This window comes from Lactuca sativa, chromosome 7, assembly GCF_002870075.4.
Source record: "Lactuca sativa cultivar Salinas chromosome 7, Lsat_Salinas_v11, whole genome shotgun sequence".
Lineage (NCBI taxonomy): Eukaryota > Viridiplantae > Streptophyta > Magnoliopsida > Asterales > Asteraceae > Lactuca > Lactuca sativa.
Genome location: NC_056629.2, coordinates 177727290 through 177742689, shown reverse-complemented (window position 1 = coordinate 177742689; position 15400 = coordinate 177727290). Strand labels below are relative to the sequence as shown.

The 15400-nt window shown below is 32.3% G+C and overlaps 1 protein-coding gene across 1 annotated transcript; it reads left to right on the top strand.

The window, feature by feature from the left end:
• The first annotated feature begins 291 nt into the window (after positions 1–291).
• On the top strand, positions 292–3848 carry LOC111900500 (zinc finger protein CONSTANS-LIKE 9). The gene is made up of 5 exons (XM_023896382.3): positions 292–483; positions 1271–1864; positions 2043–2261; positions 2356–2678; positions 3275–3848. The coding sequence occupies exons 2-5, from the start codon at positions 1331–1333 to the stop codon at positions 3402–3404; spliced, it is 1206 nt and encodes a 401-aa protein (XP_023752150.1). The 5' UTR covers positions 292–483; positions 1271–1330; the 3' UTR covers positions 3405–3848.
• Positions 3849–15400: the final 11552 nt, after the last annotated feature.

Sequence of the window (15400 nt, the reverse complement as noted above, 5' to 3'; positions counted from 1 at the left end):
TAGTTCATCTGTAGATTCTTTCATATCATGTTCTTGTCTCTTGAACATGTCGCAAGCATTTCCATATGAATATCACATAAATTTTGTTTTACACATCGAGTAGAGTAAGTGAGCCAAAATTCAAAGTTGAGTTACTAAATAATGTACTCTCAAATGTCCAAGGACTAAATTTGCAATTGAGCTAAAGATTAGGTAAGAGAGCCTAATTTTTCAATGTCATGAAAGTGACCAGGCCCCACCACAACCCCCCCCACCCCAATCTCCTTTCTGTGCACTTTTTGCCAATTTCTTTTATGAAATTTTGTGTTGTCAGATATCTTACACAACAAAACAGTAAAGAACATCCACAACCAACGCCTACCTCACAACACAGCCGCAGAAAACAAGGAGGAAGACGAGAAAGGTCCGATCTTGATTAGGGTTTTTAAATCCTGCAACAGAAACACATCTTCTTTGCTTCAGTGTATTTGGGTTTATAATTTGGTAAGTTTTCATGATTTTGTTTGTTTTTGCTTTACAAAGATGGGTTTTCCGGGATCCCTTCGGTTTTTCTGGATCTAGAAGTTGTCGGTTTGATTCGTTGGTTTGAATTTGGTCTCTTTTTGTGGAAAATTCGATGCTTTCTTGTAAAAATATGAACTCTTCTTGTCAATTTCTGTTCTTGTTCTATTTCCCCTGATTATTTTGTTGATGTGTGCTGTAATTGTGCTCAAATTTTCATCGTGGGTTTGATATTTTAAAGCTCGATCTGGCCGGCTTCATTTTGCTTTGACTTTTTCAATCTTTATTCATATTTATTCAATTCACACTAATTCATACATTTCTTGCAATTATGAAACTCTTTTCGCCATTAATTTTACTTTTCCAGCATGAATTTTACCTACGTTATAGTATCTATACACAATTTTCACATGTACTTATGTACTACAATCTGATTTCTTGAAATTCTTCACCTTTTTGCTTAGCATCTGTAGATGCTAAAAGAACCTTTTCAATTTAACTTTTACCCCTTTCGCATCTTTAACATTCTGCAGATCAAGACTCTAATCTTAAAAAAAATGTCCTTTCCAATCTTTACTTGACAAATATTACTAGATTCTTCACATAAGATAAGTTATCAAATTGCTTAGATAATTTGTTCTTCAATTGACCCTTTTTCGTTACCCTAGAACATATTCTGAATCAATAAAGTGTGTCCTTTTTCAGTCAAAAGAGAATTTTCTTTTTCCAAATTTATAATCAATTTCTCATGTATCGATCTTCTATTCAGGTTGCATAGAACACATTAACCATTGAAGTAAGAGGGGGTCAAAAGGGGTATTCTTGAAAAATGGGGTACCAATGTGATCATTGTGGGGAAGCGAGATCAATGGTGTATTGTAGATCAGATGCAGCCTACTTATGTTTATCATGTGATCGTGTTGTTCATTCTGCAAATGCTCTATCAAAACGCCATTCAAGAACACTTGTATGTGATAGATGTAATTCACAACCTGCAGTGGTTAGATGTGTAGAAGAAAAAGTCTCACTTTGTCAAAATTGTGATTGGGTTGGTCATAACGGGTCAACCACACACAGTAGACAAACATTGAATTGTTACTCGGGTTGCCCTTCGGCTGTTGAACTTTCATCTATTTGGTCGTTTATGACGGAATTGCCCTCGGTTATTGATTCCACTTGTGAACAAGGAATTGGGTCGATGAGCATTGCTGATAATAGTCAAGGACCTTCTAGAAGCAACAATAATCAAGATGTAGTTGCAAATGAATCGAATTTATTGACAGGTTCTTCAAGTGTTCATGTTGATGATAAACAGGAAAATGTAGTTCAACAAGTTGGACAGTTGAATTCTTCTTCATCAAAGGTAAATTGATTCGGTTTATGTGATGTTACTTTTTCTACTGATTATGATTATGCTTTTTTATTATTATTTATGGTCAAAAGAATAAAGATTTGGAGTGGATAAAGGTAAACACCCTCACATTTGTATCTTTCTTATTATGTATCGAGTAATGGAATTTTTGTGTGTTGTTTACATGTAGGTATCACATTCAGGGAAAAAAGATGCTGAAGCATGTGATGATGATGATGATGGATTCTATGTTGACTTTAATATGGATGAAGTTGACTTAAGCATTGAGAACTATGAAGAACTCTTTGGTGTAGGCCATAATGATCCTGAACATCTTTTTGCAAAAGATGGGATCGATTGTTTGTTTGGTGGAGCTGAATCAAATTGTCATGGTTCATATGCTGCCAAGGTATTATTACTTTCACTCAATTACACATGAATTTTTTAATTCAATTTTTTTAAAAAAAAGATGTAATTTTAATGTGTTTTTTTTATGTGGTTAGGAATCATCAACTGGACATGGGAATCAAGTACAACCAGCATGCAGCAATGCAGCATCAGCCGATTCATTAATGAGCTGCAAAACAGAGCCAAATCCTTGTTATGGAAGACAACATTCAAACATCTCATTCTCAAGTCTCACAGGAGAGAGTAGTGCTGGTGAATATCAAGATTGTGGAGCTTCTTCTTCAATGCTTCTAATGGGTGAGCCACCATGGTTCATCCAAGGTGGTGGTGGTGGTGGTGGCTCTGATCAAACCACCACCGCTATTGGTAGCAGAAGTGATGCTGTCCTCCGTTACAGGGAAAAAAAGAAGATGAGAAAGTGAGTATCCTTACTACTCTTTCTATAATGAGATATGAATGAAAAGATAGTGTTTGGTATACATTAGTCGAAGAGGGGATGGAATGGAGCATTATAACGGAATGGAATATAGGATTCCTCCCTCACAGAATATGTGATTCCTTCTCCTGGACTGATTTTCATTCCATGGAGGAGGGGTGTTTTTATTTTTCATTCCTTGATGAAATGGAATGATATATTATATTTATAAATTACTTTTGTCTATATAAAAAAAATTCAAAAGCTGAATTAACTTATGTTTTGTTATTTTCTAAAGATAATTAAAAATACTTTTTGATTATAATTCGGTTTTAAGATTTCATGATAATTAATTCTATTTCATAAAAATAACATTATGTTTCTATTTATTAATTTAATCTTTTACTTATACATGGCAAACGACATGTTTAAATGACTCATTCCATTCCTTCAACAAACTAAACATGATAATGGAATGTAATGATCCATTCCATTACTTTGCTCATTCAGTTACGTTGTTCATTCCATTCCATAGTACCAAGCAGATCCTGGCTATGATCTTAAACCCTAAACCCTAAATTTCTGTTTTTGTCTTATAGATTTGAGAAGAGAGTAAGATATGCAACACGAAAGGCACGGGCAGATGTAAGAAAGCGTGTGAAAGGGCGATTCGTGAAAGCTGGTGATGCGTATGATTATGATCCCATGAGTCAAACTCGAAGCTACTAAGAATCTTGACATGTTTCTTTATGATATGAAAATAAGTAATGGGAATGATTCCGATTCCGATTCCAATTTCAAGATTCATCCGAATCATCTGATTCCCACATCTTCGCGCCAGTTCCAAGAACAACAATATTTGTCGTGATGTCAACACCCCTCGGGCTAAACTTGGTTTTAGTCTGTTTTTGTTTCTTCAAATGGTAAATGTTTTTTGTTGAAAGAACACCGGGTGTATTGTCATGGCGGGTGTGGAAATGTTGGGACCGTGGATGATGATTGTTACTGTAGACTTATGATGTAATTATGTATGTATCTACATAAGCATATTTGGATGCATGATAAGATAGAAAAATTTGTGATAATTGTTGTGTTTTTGTTGGTATGTAAAAAAATGGGAGATGTAAATCAAAGTTGAATTAGGGTTTGAGTATTAAACAACTTTTTGTAGGATGGGTTTTGTGTTTTGTGGTAGTTTTGATGATTCTTCTCATGTGAAAATGTGTTTTGCTAGTTTTGTAATTGGTTATCGAAATCCGATTAACCATCGATTTTGAAGTTTCAATTGTAATCTTCGAATATCAACTGCATATTTGAGCATTTATGTTTTAAGATTCAATAGTATCACATTTGAGTGTTTGTGTTTTAAGTTTTAATAGTATCGATGGTTTAGGCTTAATCAAGTTCAAACCTCATTAAATTCGGATGATATTTAGTGAGTTATTGATTCATTAACATCATCCGATGAGTTTTTGAAAGGGCATTGAGCGCAGAAGGAAGGGAGATTTAATGTTTTGAACAAAATTATTTAAGCAACACAAAATTATACAACCAAGTAATAAGATTTGAATGATCATAACTACACATGTATCAAAGTAAAGTATAGGGAATAAAATTGCAAACCAAACACAAGGACATATTGTGGCTAGATTCTACTTCAACGGCTTACTACACTTGTTGGGTGCATTGTGTGCATATTTTGCCATGTCTTTTAACCAACATTTGCATCATAAATAGCATAAGACATTTCATTTCATGCACATTTTCAGAAAATACTTGTTATTCTGGTGAACATTCTTATTTGCACAAATTTTGTGGTGAAGTTGGACACGAGTCATGTTGACCGAAGAAGAAGTTTGACTTGTAGGCAGACGCAGACTGGGTTCAATTACACTAAATGGAGATAGGTTGTGTTCAATTGAAATGAACACTTTTTAGCATTGGATTTTGGATGAAGACTCGTATAAGGAAACTTATTTTACCCTTAATATGGGCGTGTTCCTTTTGCACTAAATTGACACGGATGTGTGTTGCCTGTAACCACTTGGCAGTTTTCCCTTTTTGTCTTATTATAGGATTTGGGTCATTTTATGTAGGCGTTTCATTTCAGAACCCCAATCTCTAGAGACAGGAGATTTCAAAGACTTTTGCTAGGTTTGATCATAAAACATTTGGAAACGTTAATTGTCGGATTTGTAAATTTTATTGGTGTATTATCTTGCACGACTAGAGTTGTTTATTTATTTTATTTATGTTTGGATAAAACCCTAGCTTTCTAATTATGTGTTTAGACTATGGTTTGTAATTCAGTAATGCGATTTGATGTTCTTTTTCAATCCTATCTAGTGGATTTTGTTTTGTTTGAATTAGAAGTTTGATTTTGATTTTGATGTTCTTTTTCAATCCTTTCTAGTGGATTTTGATGTTCTTTTAATCCTTTCTATAAGGCAACTTATTTTACCCTTAATACAGGTCGTGTTCCTTTTGCACTAAATTGACACGCTGTGGCATGCCTGTATCCACTTAGTAGTTTTCCTTTTTTGCCTTGTTATAGGATTTGGGTCATTTTTACGTAGGCGTTTCATTTCAGAACCCCAACCTCTAGAGATAAGAGATTTCAAAGACTTTTGCTAGGTTTTGATCATAAAACATTTGGAAACGTTAATTGTTGGATTTGTAAGTTTTATTTTGTATTATCTTGCACTACTAGAGTTGTTTATTCATTTTATTCATGTTTGGATAAACCCCTAGCTTTCTAATTATGTGTCTAAACTATGGTAATGTGATTTGATGTTCTTTTTCAATCCTATCTAGCGGATTTTGTTTTGTTTGAATTAAAAGTTTGATTTTTATTTTGATTCTTGTTGGCCACTTAAATTATTGTTGCAACATTTAGGTTAATTGATTTGAAAATTTTGTCATTGTTTTGTGAATTGAATCTAATAACAAAAATTAAGTTAAATTCCATTGAATGATTTTAATGTAAACCAAGTTCAGATATCTTTACGCTCTCGAGCTTGTGTGGAGTATTAGATGTTGTTTGGAACATTCACACAAAACTTAAATTGAGATAACCGGCAGGCGGCCACGGGTCATAACGCACTCTTCGCTCAACAAATCCAATTTAAAGTTGACTTATTCGCTCGCCTAATCGTCGGAATGTGTACGAGATACCATAAGGGCCCAATATCTCAATAGCACCTTTGTCTAAAGGCAAGGGAAAGAAGGAAGTCTTCCTACAGAAGGGGAAGAAGCGGCCCAGTTTAATAGATTCAATGGTCGACTTGCTTGAATCGAGGAGGAAGAGCCCACTTTCATATTGAATTCAATGCAATCTTTTGATCTTTTTCTAAGAACTTGTTTATATTTAAATTAGGAGATTAAGTTTCTTTCAAAGAACTTGTTTTGATTTTATCAATTCGATGAATGGGAAGCGTTAGAGTTTATTAACATTACCAAGTATTAACTTATGTAGATATGATTTAATATCATATACCAAGACTATATTTGGCGCGCCACAGCTAGCTGATAAGCTAACTTATTTTTCGCATTTTTTTAAATTGTCATGTTTGGCAAGCCAAAAAGTAACTTATATGCTATTTTTTTAAAGTTACTTAGACTTAGAGATGGCAACGGGGGCAGGAAACACAGGGGACCCCAATCCCCATCCTCATCCCTGAATCCTCATTCCAATCCCCATCCCCATCCCCATCCCCATCCCCATCCCGATCGGGGAATATAAATAAACCCCCATCTCCAGCCCCAACGAGGACTGGGGATCCCCAACGGGGAAACAGTGATTTCTTTTTATCTTTTAACATGCAAACTTTTACATAAGAAAAAACTCTATATTTCAGTTTTACCAGCATAAGTTTAAAGATTTTATAAAATATATAAGTACCCATAAATTGCAGAAAAAATATAAATAAATTTTCTACCAAATTTAAATACATACATGAAAAATCAAGTAGAAAAAAATTATTAAATTGATATTTAAGGTAAAATAGATCAACCAAAGAGAATATATATATATATATATATATATATATATATATATATATATATATATATATATATATATATATATATATATATATATATACACGAGTTTAAATTAGATAAAAGAAAAGACAAAAAGTATAATTTCAACCAAATAATTACTAATGAGTTAGATTAGTTAGATCAAATTTTATGTATTATAAACTATACTATAAATATATGTTCTATATTATTTTTATATATTAATATATGTCGGGGGCGGGTCCAGGGTCGGGGATTAAGGGTATCCTCATCCCCATCCCCATCCCCACTTTTTTTATTCGGGTATTCCCCATCCCCGTGCCCAACCCCGGTCAATCTGGGGATTCCCCAGTCAAACCGGATGCGGGTTTCGGGTTCCCCATTGGGTATGGGGCTTTTTGCCATCCCTACTTAGACTAGCTTTTTAAGAGTTTTTTTTAAGAATTTTCATATATACCCCTTAATTAATTATAGAAACACATTCTTTTAAATGTTATTTTATGTCATTTTATATTTTCCAGCTAGCTTTTCAGGCAGTTTTACCAAACAACATTTTTTATCAGCTAGTTTTTTATTTAATAGCTACCTTTTCAACTATCAATTACCTTTTTAGCTAACAGCTAATACGTCAAACATAACACAAATGAATTTCAACAATATAGTCAAACATAGGATTAAAACTTCATTATTTCTGAATTCTACTTTACATGTTGTTCTTTTAGTCTATTTAAATAGCACCTTCCATGCATTTGTTGATAGAACCAAAATACATATCATCAAAATTCAAATAACACTACTGATGTTTTTCACAAATAAAGTACTATTTACTCTAAGGAATGTCCTCTTATAAGTCAAATATGTAAGGAATATCCTGTTATAAGTCTAATATCCAAGTCATTTTGGGTTTGGTCTACAAAGACATGAATCATTATATTAAAAATAGCAAGTCAATGAGTATGATGCATGCAATACTTACAACTCAATAAACAAAACAAGGTACCATGAAATTAAGCTAACCCCAAAGAACACGAGATTTAAGTGGTTTGCACTCTTCACCAAGAGGCTACTACACTAGACAACTTCATGTTGATAGTGGAACCACAAATGTTTTTTTTTCCCATGTGGTTGCTTATTATTTACTTTGTTCCTTTATCGTTTAGCTATTATTGTTGGGAGAACCTTTGTTTCGGTCCATTTTCTTCGGTATTTGGTTGTTGGTACAAGTTCACATTCATTTAGTGGACCATGACTTTCAAAAACCCAATAGATCTAGTTGTTATAAATTTAATTATCACATTCCCCCGCTTCACTTCGATATTTCTACTACCCTTTTATTCTTCTACAATATACAAAAGAGTTGTTAAGGTAAATATAAAACATTAATATAAAGAAACGATCGATTGCAATCTATTGTAACTGTTTCCATATTATGCCCTATTTGTTCTTCATTATTTACATGCATCTTTTTTCCATTATCATATAAAGAGGAGTGATAGCTATTTCTATATATTTCTTTTAGTCACAAAATGAAAACATCAAATATCACATGGCCTAACCAACATAATATTGAAATAAGATACCACCCATGATTTTTTTACCAAACGAATACCTTTAAACGCATTTAATATCCATATATATGCTTTCTTTTTTGCTTTGTAGGCTTAGACCAAGGTAGATATGCGTGAATCGTGATACCTAACTCTCCTTTCTTGAATATGATGTGCACAAATTTGGTCTTTGAACAAGAACAATGCCTAATTATGGATTGTGGTCCCAACATGTACTACTAAATTAATAGTATATTAAATATAATTATTAATATTATCTGTAATTAGAGTTTATTATAGGTAAAGTAAGGTTGGGTTCGAGTTTACACTTTAATAATTATACAAGTTGAAATGTTTAATTCAATCTAACAAATTTAATCTAACGAGTTTCAAATCAACATAACACATTTGATAAAGACTAAAGAAGAAGAAGAAGAATTGATCATTTAGACTATTGTAATGTCTCAAATATACGAGGTAAAAATTTCATTTTTCCGTCAACCAAAACCATTTGTTAAATCATTCAAAACGATTATCAGAATATAATGTATTTTCAAAACATCAGATTAAAGTCATAAAATATATAGTGCGGAAAACTCTAGAGATAGTACGCAAAACTCCAGGGGATGCAGTGCGATCAAATCGAGTCTTTCCCTTTGGAACCAGAATTACCTGAAACATTTAAACATAAAACCGTAATCATAAAGCTTAGTGAGTTCTCTAAAATACCGCATAACCATATGGGCCCCTCCCACAAACATAACGGGCCCCGTCCTACATACATCACGTGTAACATCTCGTTTCACATTCCAATTGAACTCAATATAAACCGTTATTTATATAATGCAAACTACATATATGTTACTTTTTAGCCAAAGTAAATGTCATAATCATTCAGGAAACGTTAATACGATTTTCGTAGATATATAGAACACTCGAATCTGGCTTCATATGAAAAAGTTATGTTTCTTCAAAAATTTGCGATTAAACCGACACGGCTATGTGTGTCGTATAAAGTGAATTTTAGATAGGTTTCTTATTAGCCAAAGCAATCTAAAAGAAAGTCATAGTAATCGTAAAACCGAGAGTGTGCATGTAAAGAACGTCCAAATCTGACTCCGTATGAGATAGTTAGGATTTTTAGAAATTTCAGCGCAGCAGTGTGCGACACAGAAATCGGTCGATTGTTAGCTAAAACAATTTAAACGAGAGTTGAAAATCTCGTAGATACAATTTTGTCGATATGAAGACAATCGAGAACGGATGTCATATAAAAGATATATAAATTTTAAACGAAGTTTAGCCGTCTAAGTTTTCTAAAATAATAAACTAAATATAAGGTGAGAATTAGCTAATAGAGTCTAAATGAAAGTCGTATTACTTGTCGATAGCTATGCATGGATAGAAAGAACGTCAAAAATAGAGCTCTTATGAAAAAGTTAAAGAATTTACAAAATATATGTTTTGCACGACACACGTTTCTAAAAGGTGGCAATGTGGACCACGGAGGAGCTGACACGTGACACAAATAGGTTGGGGAGACGTTGCCTTAAACGTGAGGCGTGCACCCCCAAAAATCACATATAAATAGGATCCACCCCCCCCCCCCCCCCCCCATTTCTTCCACACACTTCCAGAACTCTCTTTATCTGGAATTTCTACTTCATTGGTCCAAGTTTTCCCTAGATTCTAGAAGTTTTAGCTGAGCCAGTGTTTCGGTTGAAGTTCTGCCCACGACTTTTCCAGTTTTTCTAGAAACTCTTTATAAGTTAGGCTACACTTACTACGCTTTAAGTGTAACTTATATTTACATTCATAGTCGTTGTTATGAATATATAAATAAGATTTATCAGTAATTCCATTTATAATTTTGATTGATCTGTAGGAGAGGTGTCTAGAATGATCATGTTCGCTTGGTTGTTGAATTTCAGAAAGGCTATATGCCGAAATGGTCCTGCCTCTCAACTTTCCAGCCTGGTTGATCCTTATTTAAAAGAACTCTCAACATTCACTGAGATTAGTGAAAGATCTAGCTTCCATTACCAAATTGTCGTAGGAATTAATAAGTTATAGTATTATAGGTTAATACTTGTTAGGCGCGTTACCAACCAGATTGGATCACCAGCATAATCGTCCAGATAGTTGTTAATTGTTTGAATAACTGTTCATGTGAGTTTTCTCACTATATTATGTGCTCCAGTATATATATAATATGTATGAGAGGATATAGTTTTCATGTAGTATGTGTTGTATTAGGTATCTAAGCTATTAACTAAATTATTATAAACTTAAATTATTAGCAAAGTCCTTTTGGGTTGCCCTTAAACCTGTTGGTGAATTTAGTGTCACCATGTCATTTTAAGTAACTGGAACTAACATGTGAGCTAAGGGGCTTCATAATTTGTACTCTAATAAATGTACGGGGTTGTGCGGAATGCACGCATGTATAAGATCAAATTAGAAGCTGGTTCAACGACTAGTCGGGGGTCCGGGGGCAGCACCCGTGGGTCCGGGTTTCCAAAGGGGCAACACCCCTAGCGGGGTCCAAGGGGAAGAGCTCCTGGCTGGGATGATTATGGTAAAACTAACGAAACTCATTAGTTTTGGTAACCCTAAATCCTCATTGAATCCATATTATCATGACTTGCTTCCAAAGCAACTAATGATGGCCCAACCCTAATGAAACCCTAATCTCATTTAATATATAAATAGTTCTTCCTCTTCAGAAGAGGGTTACGAACTTAAGCTCTCGTTTTTCATCATACTTTCACATAATCCTCTAGCATATTGGCTTACGATTTCTGTGCCTAGCATCATAAGTGTCAACTTGGATTATCCTAGGCTGAATTTCTTGTAACCCAAGCATAGGGTAGAAATATCAGTTCGGAAAGTGACATCAAGATCCAAGTTGGTATCCAGATTTCCCCCAAAAACCCTAAATTCCCCCTACAAAACCTAGTAAGAGACTGAAATGTTATTTAGAGAGAGAGACTGGAATGTTAATCAGAAATCAAAATAAATAGTTTATTAATATGTTTTGAGAAAAATATATTAATTCAAAATTATATTGTTTAATTATACATTAATTTGAATAATTAAAAGTGGAAGGACTAAAGGTGACAATGTTTAAAATATTGTGCATTGACCAATTCTAAAACCTCCCTAAGGGTGGATAGTTCTAGGATGGGATTTGAGATGGTTTCTAGAGCTTTTCTTGGGCTCTAAGAAAACTTGGGGGGCAAACAAAAAGGGGTAAGGTTTATCCAAGGACACCTGCCTTATCCAACCCCCTCTAGTCACCTATATAAACCTTCCATTGCTCTCATATTTTTGGCACTCTTATTCCTCAAAGGAATTCTAAAAATTCTCTCATCTCCCCTCTCTCTTCAATAAGCCTCCAACTGCTAGGGTTTGGGTGTGAGTCATCAGAGGCACCCGATTTCTGGTGTTGGCTTTCTAAAGTTCTACAAAGAAGGATTTCTAGTTTATTTACAATAATAAACTAAAATGTATGTTTTCTATTATCCATTCTCCTAGATAGAAAATAGCAATGTACTTTACGGTTCTTGAATTCAAATTGTTGTTTGCAAATCATAGTAAGAACATAGATCATTTAGGGTGTATGTGAACTTCGAGTTTTATGTTTTCCGCCAAAATATGATTTTTTATCTATAAAACCCATCAACAGTATCAGAGCAATTGTTCTCTTTGCTCTTGCACAAAGTTGAATAAGATCAAAAACCCTTTTGATGGTTTTCGATTTAGGCAAGGGTTTTAGAAACAATAGCCTCCTTCTTCATTTTTCGAAATTGCTAGGGTTTTAGTAGGGTTTACTTTTTTTTTTTATTATTATTATTTTTAGTTTTAAATGTCTTGAAATTATATATTTGGTAAATCTCAAACCCTAATTTTGAAATTAGAAGGTATTGGATTAGGATTAAAATTTATTTGATTAATTGTTTAATGGTAAATAAATTGTTTAATCCTTATTGGTTTAATTTAAATTGAATTAATTTTTATTAAATTTGAATTTGTAATTAAATTTAGTTGAATTAATTTTGAATTTTTATTAACTTTGAATTTGAATTAATATTTATTTAAAAGTTAGCTGAAAAAAAATAAAAAAATCATTTTTTTTAAAATGGTTTTTTTTTCAAAAAAAATTTCAACAGATTTTTAATAAAAGGTGCGATTTTTTCAAAAAAAAAAATTGTGATCTATAATATATATATATATATATATATATATATATATATATATATATATATATATATATATATATATATATATATATATATATATATATATATATATTAAAAGAATGTTCCCTTATATTCTGAATAGTAAACTAATATGTTTTTTGTCAATTTTGTCCCTCATTTTTAAGTCATTTTGACACTTTTGCTCATTAGAATCAAAATTTTTATATTTTTTATGAACCTTTTAATATTCAAAGTTTGGCCACAACACTTTAAGGAATTGACAACTTTGGTCCATTTTCTGAAAACTTGTTAATTCCAACCCTTTTAATTCTATATCCATTTTGACATTTTTGGTCCTTACAGTAAAAAACTTTTACATTTTTTCATAAAAAACACAAAAAACGGTCTGGGACGAAATCCGAGTTTTTCCGCTATTTTTTGATTAATAAGTTGTCTAATGTTTTGTTAATTCTATTTTTTTTTTTGAAACGCCGAAATTTTATAGACCCAAAGCCTATCAAGCGACGAGGCTAGGAAAAAAATAAAACAGGAAAAGGTTTACAAAATTTTGAAATGACAAGAACACCAATCCACCCACTTCTAACGATGATAATAAGGAATAACACAAAATTGACCAAATAATTATTGAAAATTAGTGTAAATAACCCAACTTTTTTAGTTTACCGAAATCACTTCTATTTCCAAAATCGAGTATTGGAAGTATATAATCTAGTCTCATTAATACCAAACTCTTGCAAAAAAAAAATTATATCTAACCTCTTAAATTGAAATGTTACTTTACTTCTCCGGATTTTACAACCACAAAACTCTCTTGAAAACAGTATTTGAGCCATGAATTAGGCATGTGCACATTTGAGCCAAGGATTAAACACAAATAACTATTTTGGAATTCGAAAAAAATCCTTAAAATTTTGAAGAATAACTCTGAAATATTTTGTTTTGTCCGATTTTTTTTTTTTTTTTTGTATGAGATGTAGAATTTGCTTTTGATATGACACGAATCTAGCTCGAAACAAAGTCAAATTAGCCCGAAATGCAATTTTTCAGAGATGGTGATCAAATTGGATACTCCCATAAAGTTGGATTAATTATCTACATTTTCAAATAATCACGTTGTCCTTTTATGATTATCTGTAATAACAGTTTATTTCTTTTTAAATATAAAGAATTTAAATTGTGTTAAACCTTAAAGGGTAGTTAAAGAAGTCTTTTCAATCTAAATATCTAATGGATACATCGTTCTACAACTAATAAGATTTTGGAAAGCCAGAGATATTGAAAACGACGTGTGTGGGCCAACATCAATCTCCTGTACGGCATGCATAGCAGCATGTTCCTGCATGTGAAGGTTTACACAATTTACAGCTTTACATGTTGTTGACATGGGCTTTTAGGCCCACTAGCCATTAAATTTCATCCACTACCATTGTACCATAAACGAAAGGTGCATCATCGCTTTTTTTCATTTGCATCGTTTTCTTGTGATACAATGAACTTATTTATAACGATTAGTAACTTCGGAATATCTCTTGATTCTTGATAATAAAACAAGCTAATATATACAATGAATCTGTTTATAACAATAACAACACATGATATCATGATATGCATGCATTATATATCTATGTATAGCATTAATTTTTCATTTTTAAAGTTATAGGCCCCCATGAAACACTAATAATATATTCGATATGTCATAGGAGTTTTAATTCCAGTAGAAATCGAATCCATAGGAACAATATATATTAGTGTTAGGATGTGAATGTATATCTTATTTACATCTTTCCATACACGAGTCACTTTTATAGAATTATGTAAAATACATAGAAAAAAAATCATAGCAAAAATGATTTGGGACACACACCAAACAATTTGAAATCTTCACATGTATGTAAATTCCAAACAACATACAAAAAGATGTGAGAATCTAAGGATTAGATCTTGTTCTTGGGACCAAAGTCATTGGTTGTGATGTATAGACAGTTACAAAATGGTTGGACAGTTAAAAAATAGTAGGACCGAATAAACCATGGTTATTAGATGAATTTGATCCAATGGTTGTGATCGAATTCTTAGTCATATTTTCTTTGGTTCTCATCTAATCCATAGGCTGTAATCAAGTTCTTAGTAACAAATTATGGTTGTCGGATGAATTTGATCTAGTTCTCAAAATTTTACAGCTGCATGATGGATTGAATGCAATGGTCCAATTTCATTCTTACAATCCTACGCTTTGTAACACAATTCGGGTTTTAGAATAAGTTTTACCTTAAAAGTCATTTTCAATCGAAGAAACATTGGTTTGAAGATTGAGTTAGTATAAGGATTGAGGTTTTCATTTTAGACATCAATTTTTAACGAAATATTATTTAATGTACAAAAATAACCACGATCAGTATCACCACCACTCGCGAGTCTAGAATTTAAAATCACATTGCTCCTAAATGAGTTGAACCAAACCTAATAAAAAGTAAAACCAGGTTCAACCAAAAAAACATTCAATTCAAGATGCATAAAATTTGGACGTGAAAAGACTGAACCCAAGTCGGTCATTCCGTAATACATATTTTTTAACCAGAACCAATTTATACTTTTGAATAAGCCGGACATAAAAGTGTGAAAGAGAAAATATTTATTTATAATGAAAAACTCGTCCCTTTTTTTGGAGTAGATGCGAGACTTTTTCATGTCATAAAATGTGACATGTCTTCTATGGTTCTATAGTTTATATATTTTTCCTTTATTTTTTTTTTTTTGCCAAACAAATACATTAAGATAGTAAATGAGATTGTGTATAACTTTCAAAAAATTTAAATATCACCTTAATGCTACAAACACATCTACCTCTTTTAATAAATGAAACATAAAAATAACACATGTCAATTTTTTAGAATGTTTCTTTGATATGTGACATTTTTCTATGATTTTTATTATT

What these genes read in the sequence shown, in the direction of transcription:
- LOC111900500 (XM_023896382.3), top strand. Translation starts at nt 1,331, where the DNA reads ATGGGGTACCAATGTGATCATTGTGGGGAAGCGAGATCAATGGTGTAT. An exon ending in TGAATTCTTCTTCATCAAAG is followed by an intron (nt 1,865 to 2,042) that starts GTAAATTGATTC and finishes GTTTACATGTAG; the next exon opens with GTATCACATTCAGGGAAAAA. An exon ending in GAAAAAAAGAAGATGAGAAA is followed by an intron (nt 2,679 to 3,274) that starts GTGAGTATCCTT and finishes TTTGTCTTATAG; the next exon opens with ATTTGAGAAGAGAGTAAGAT.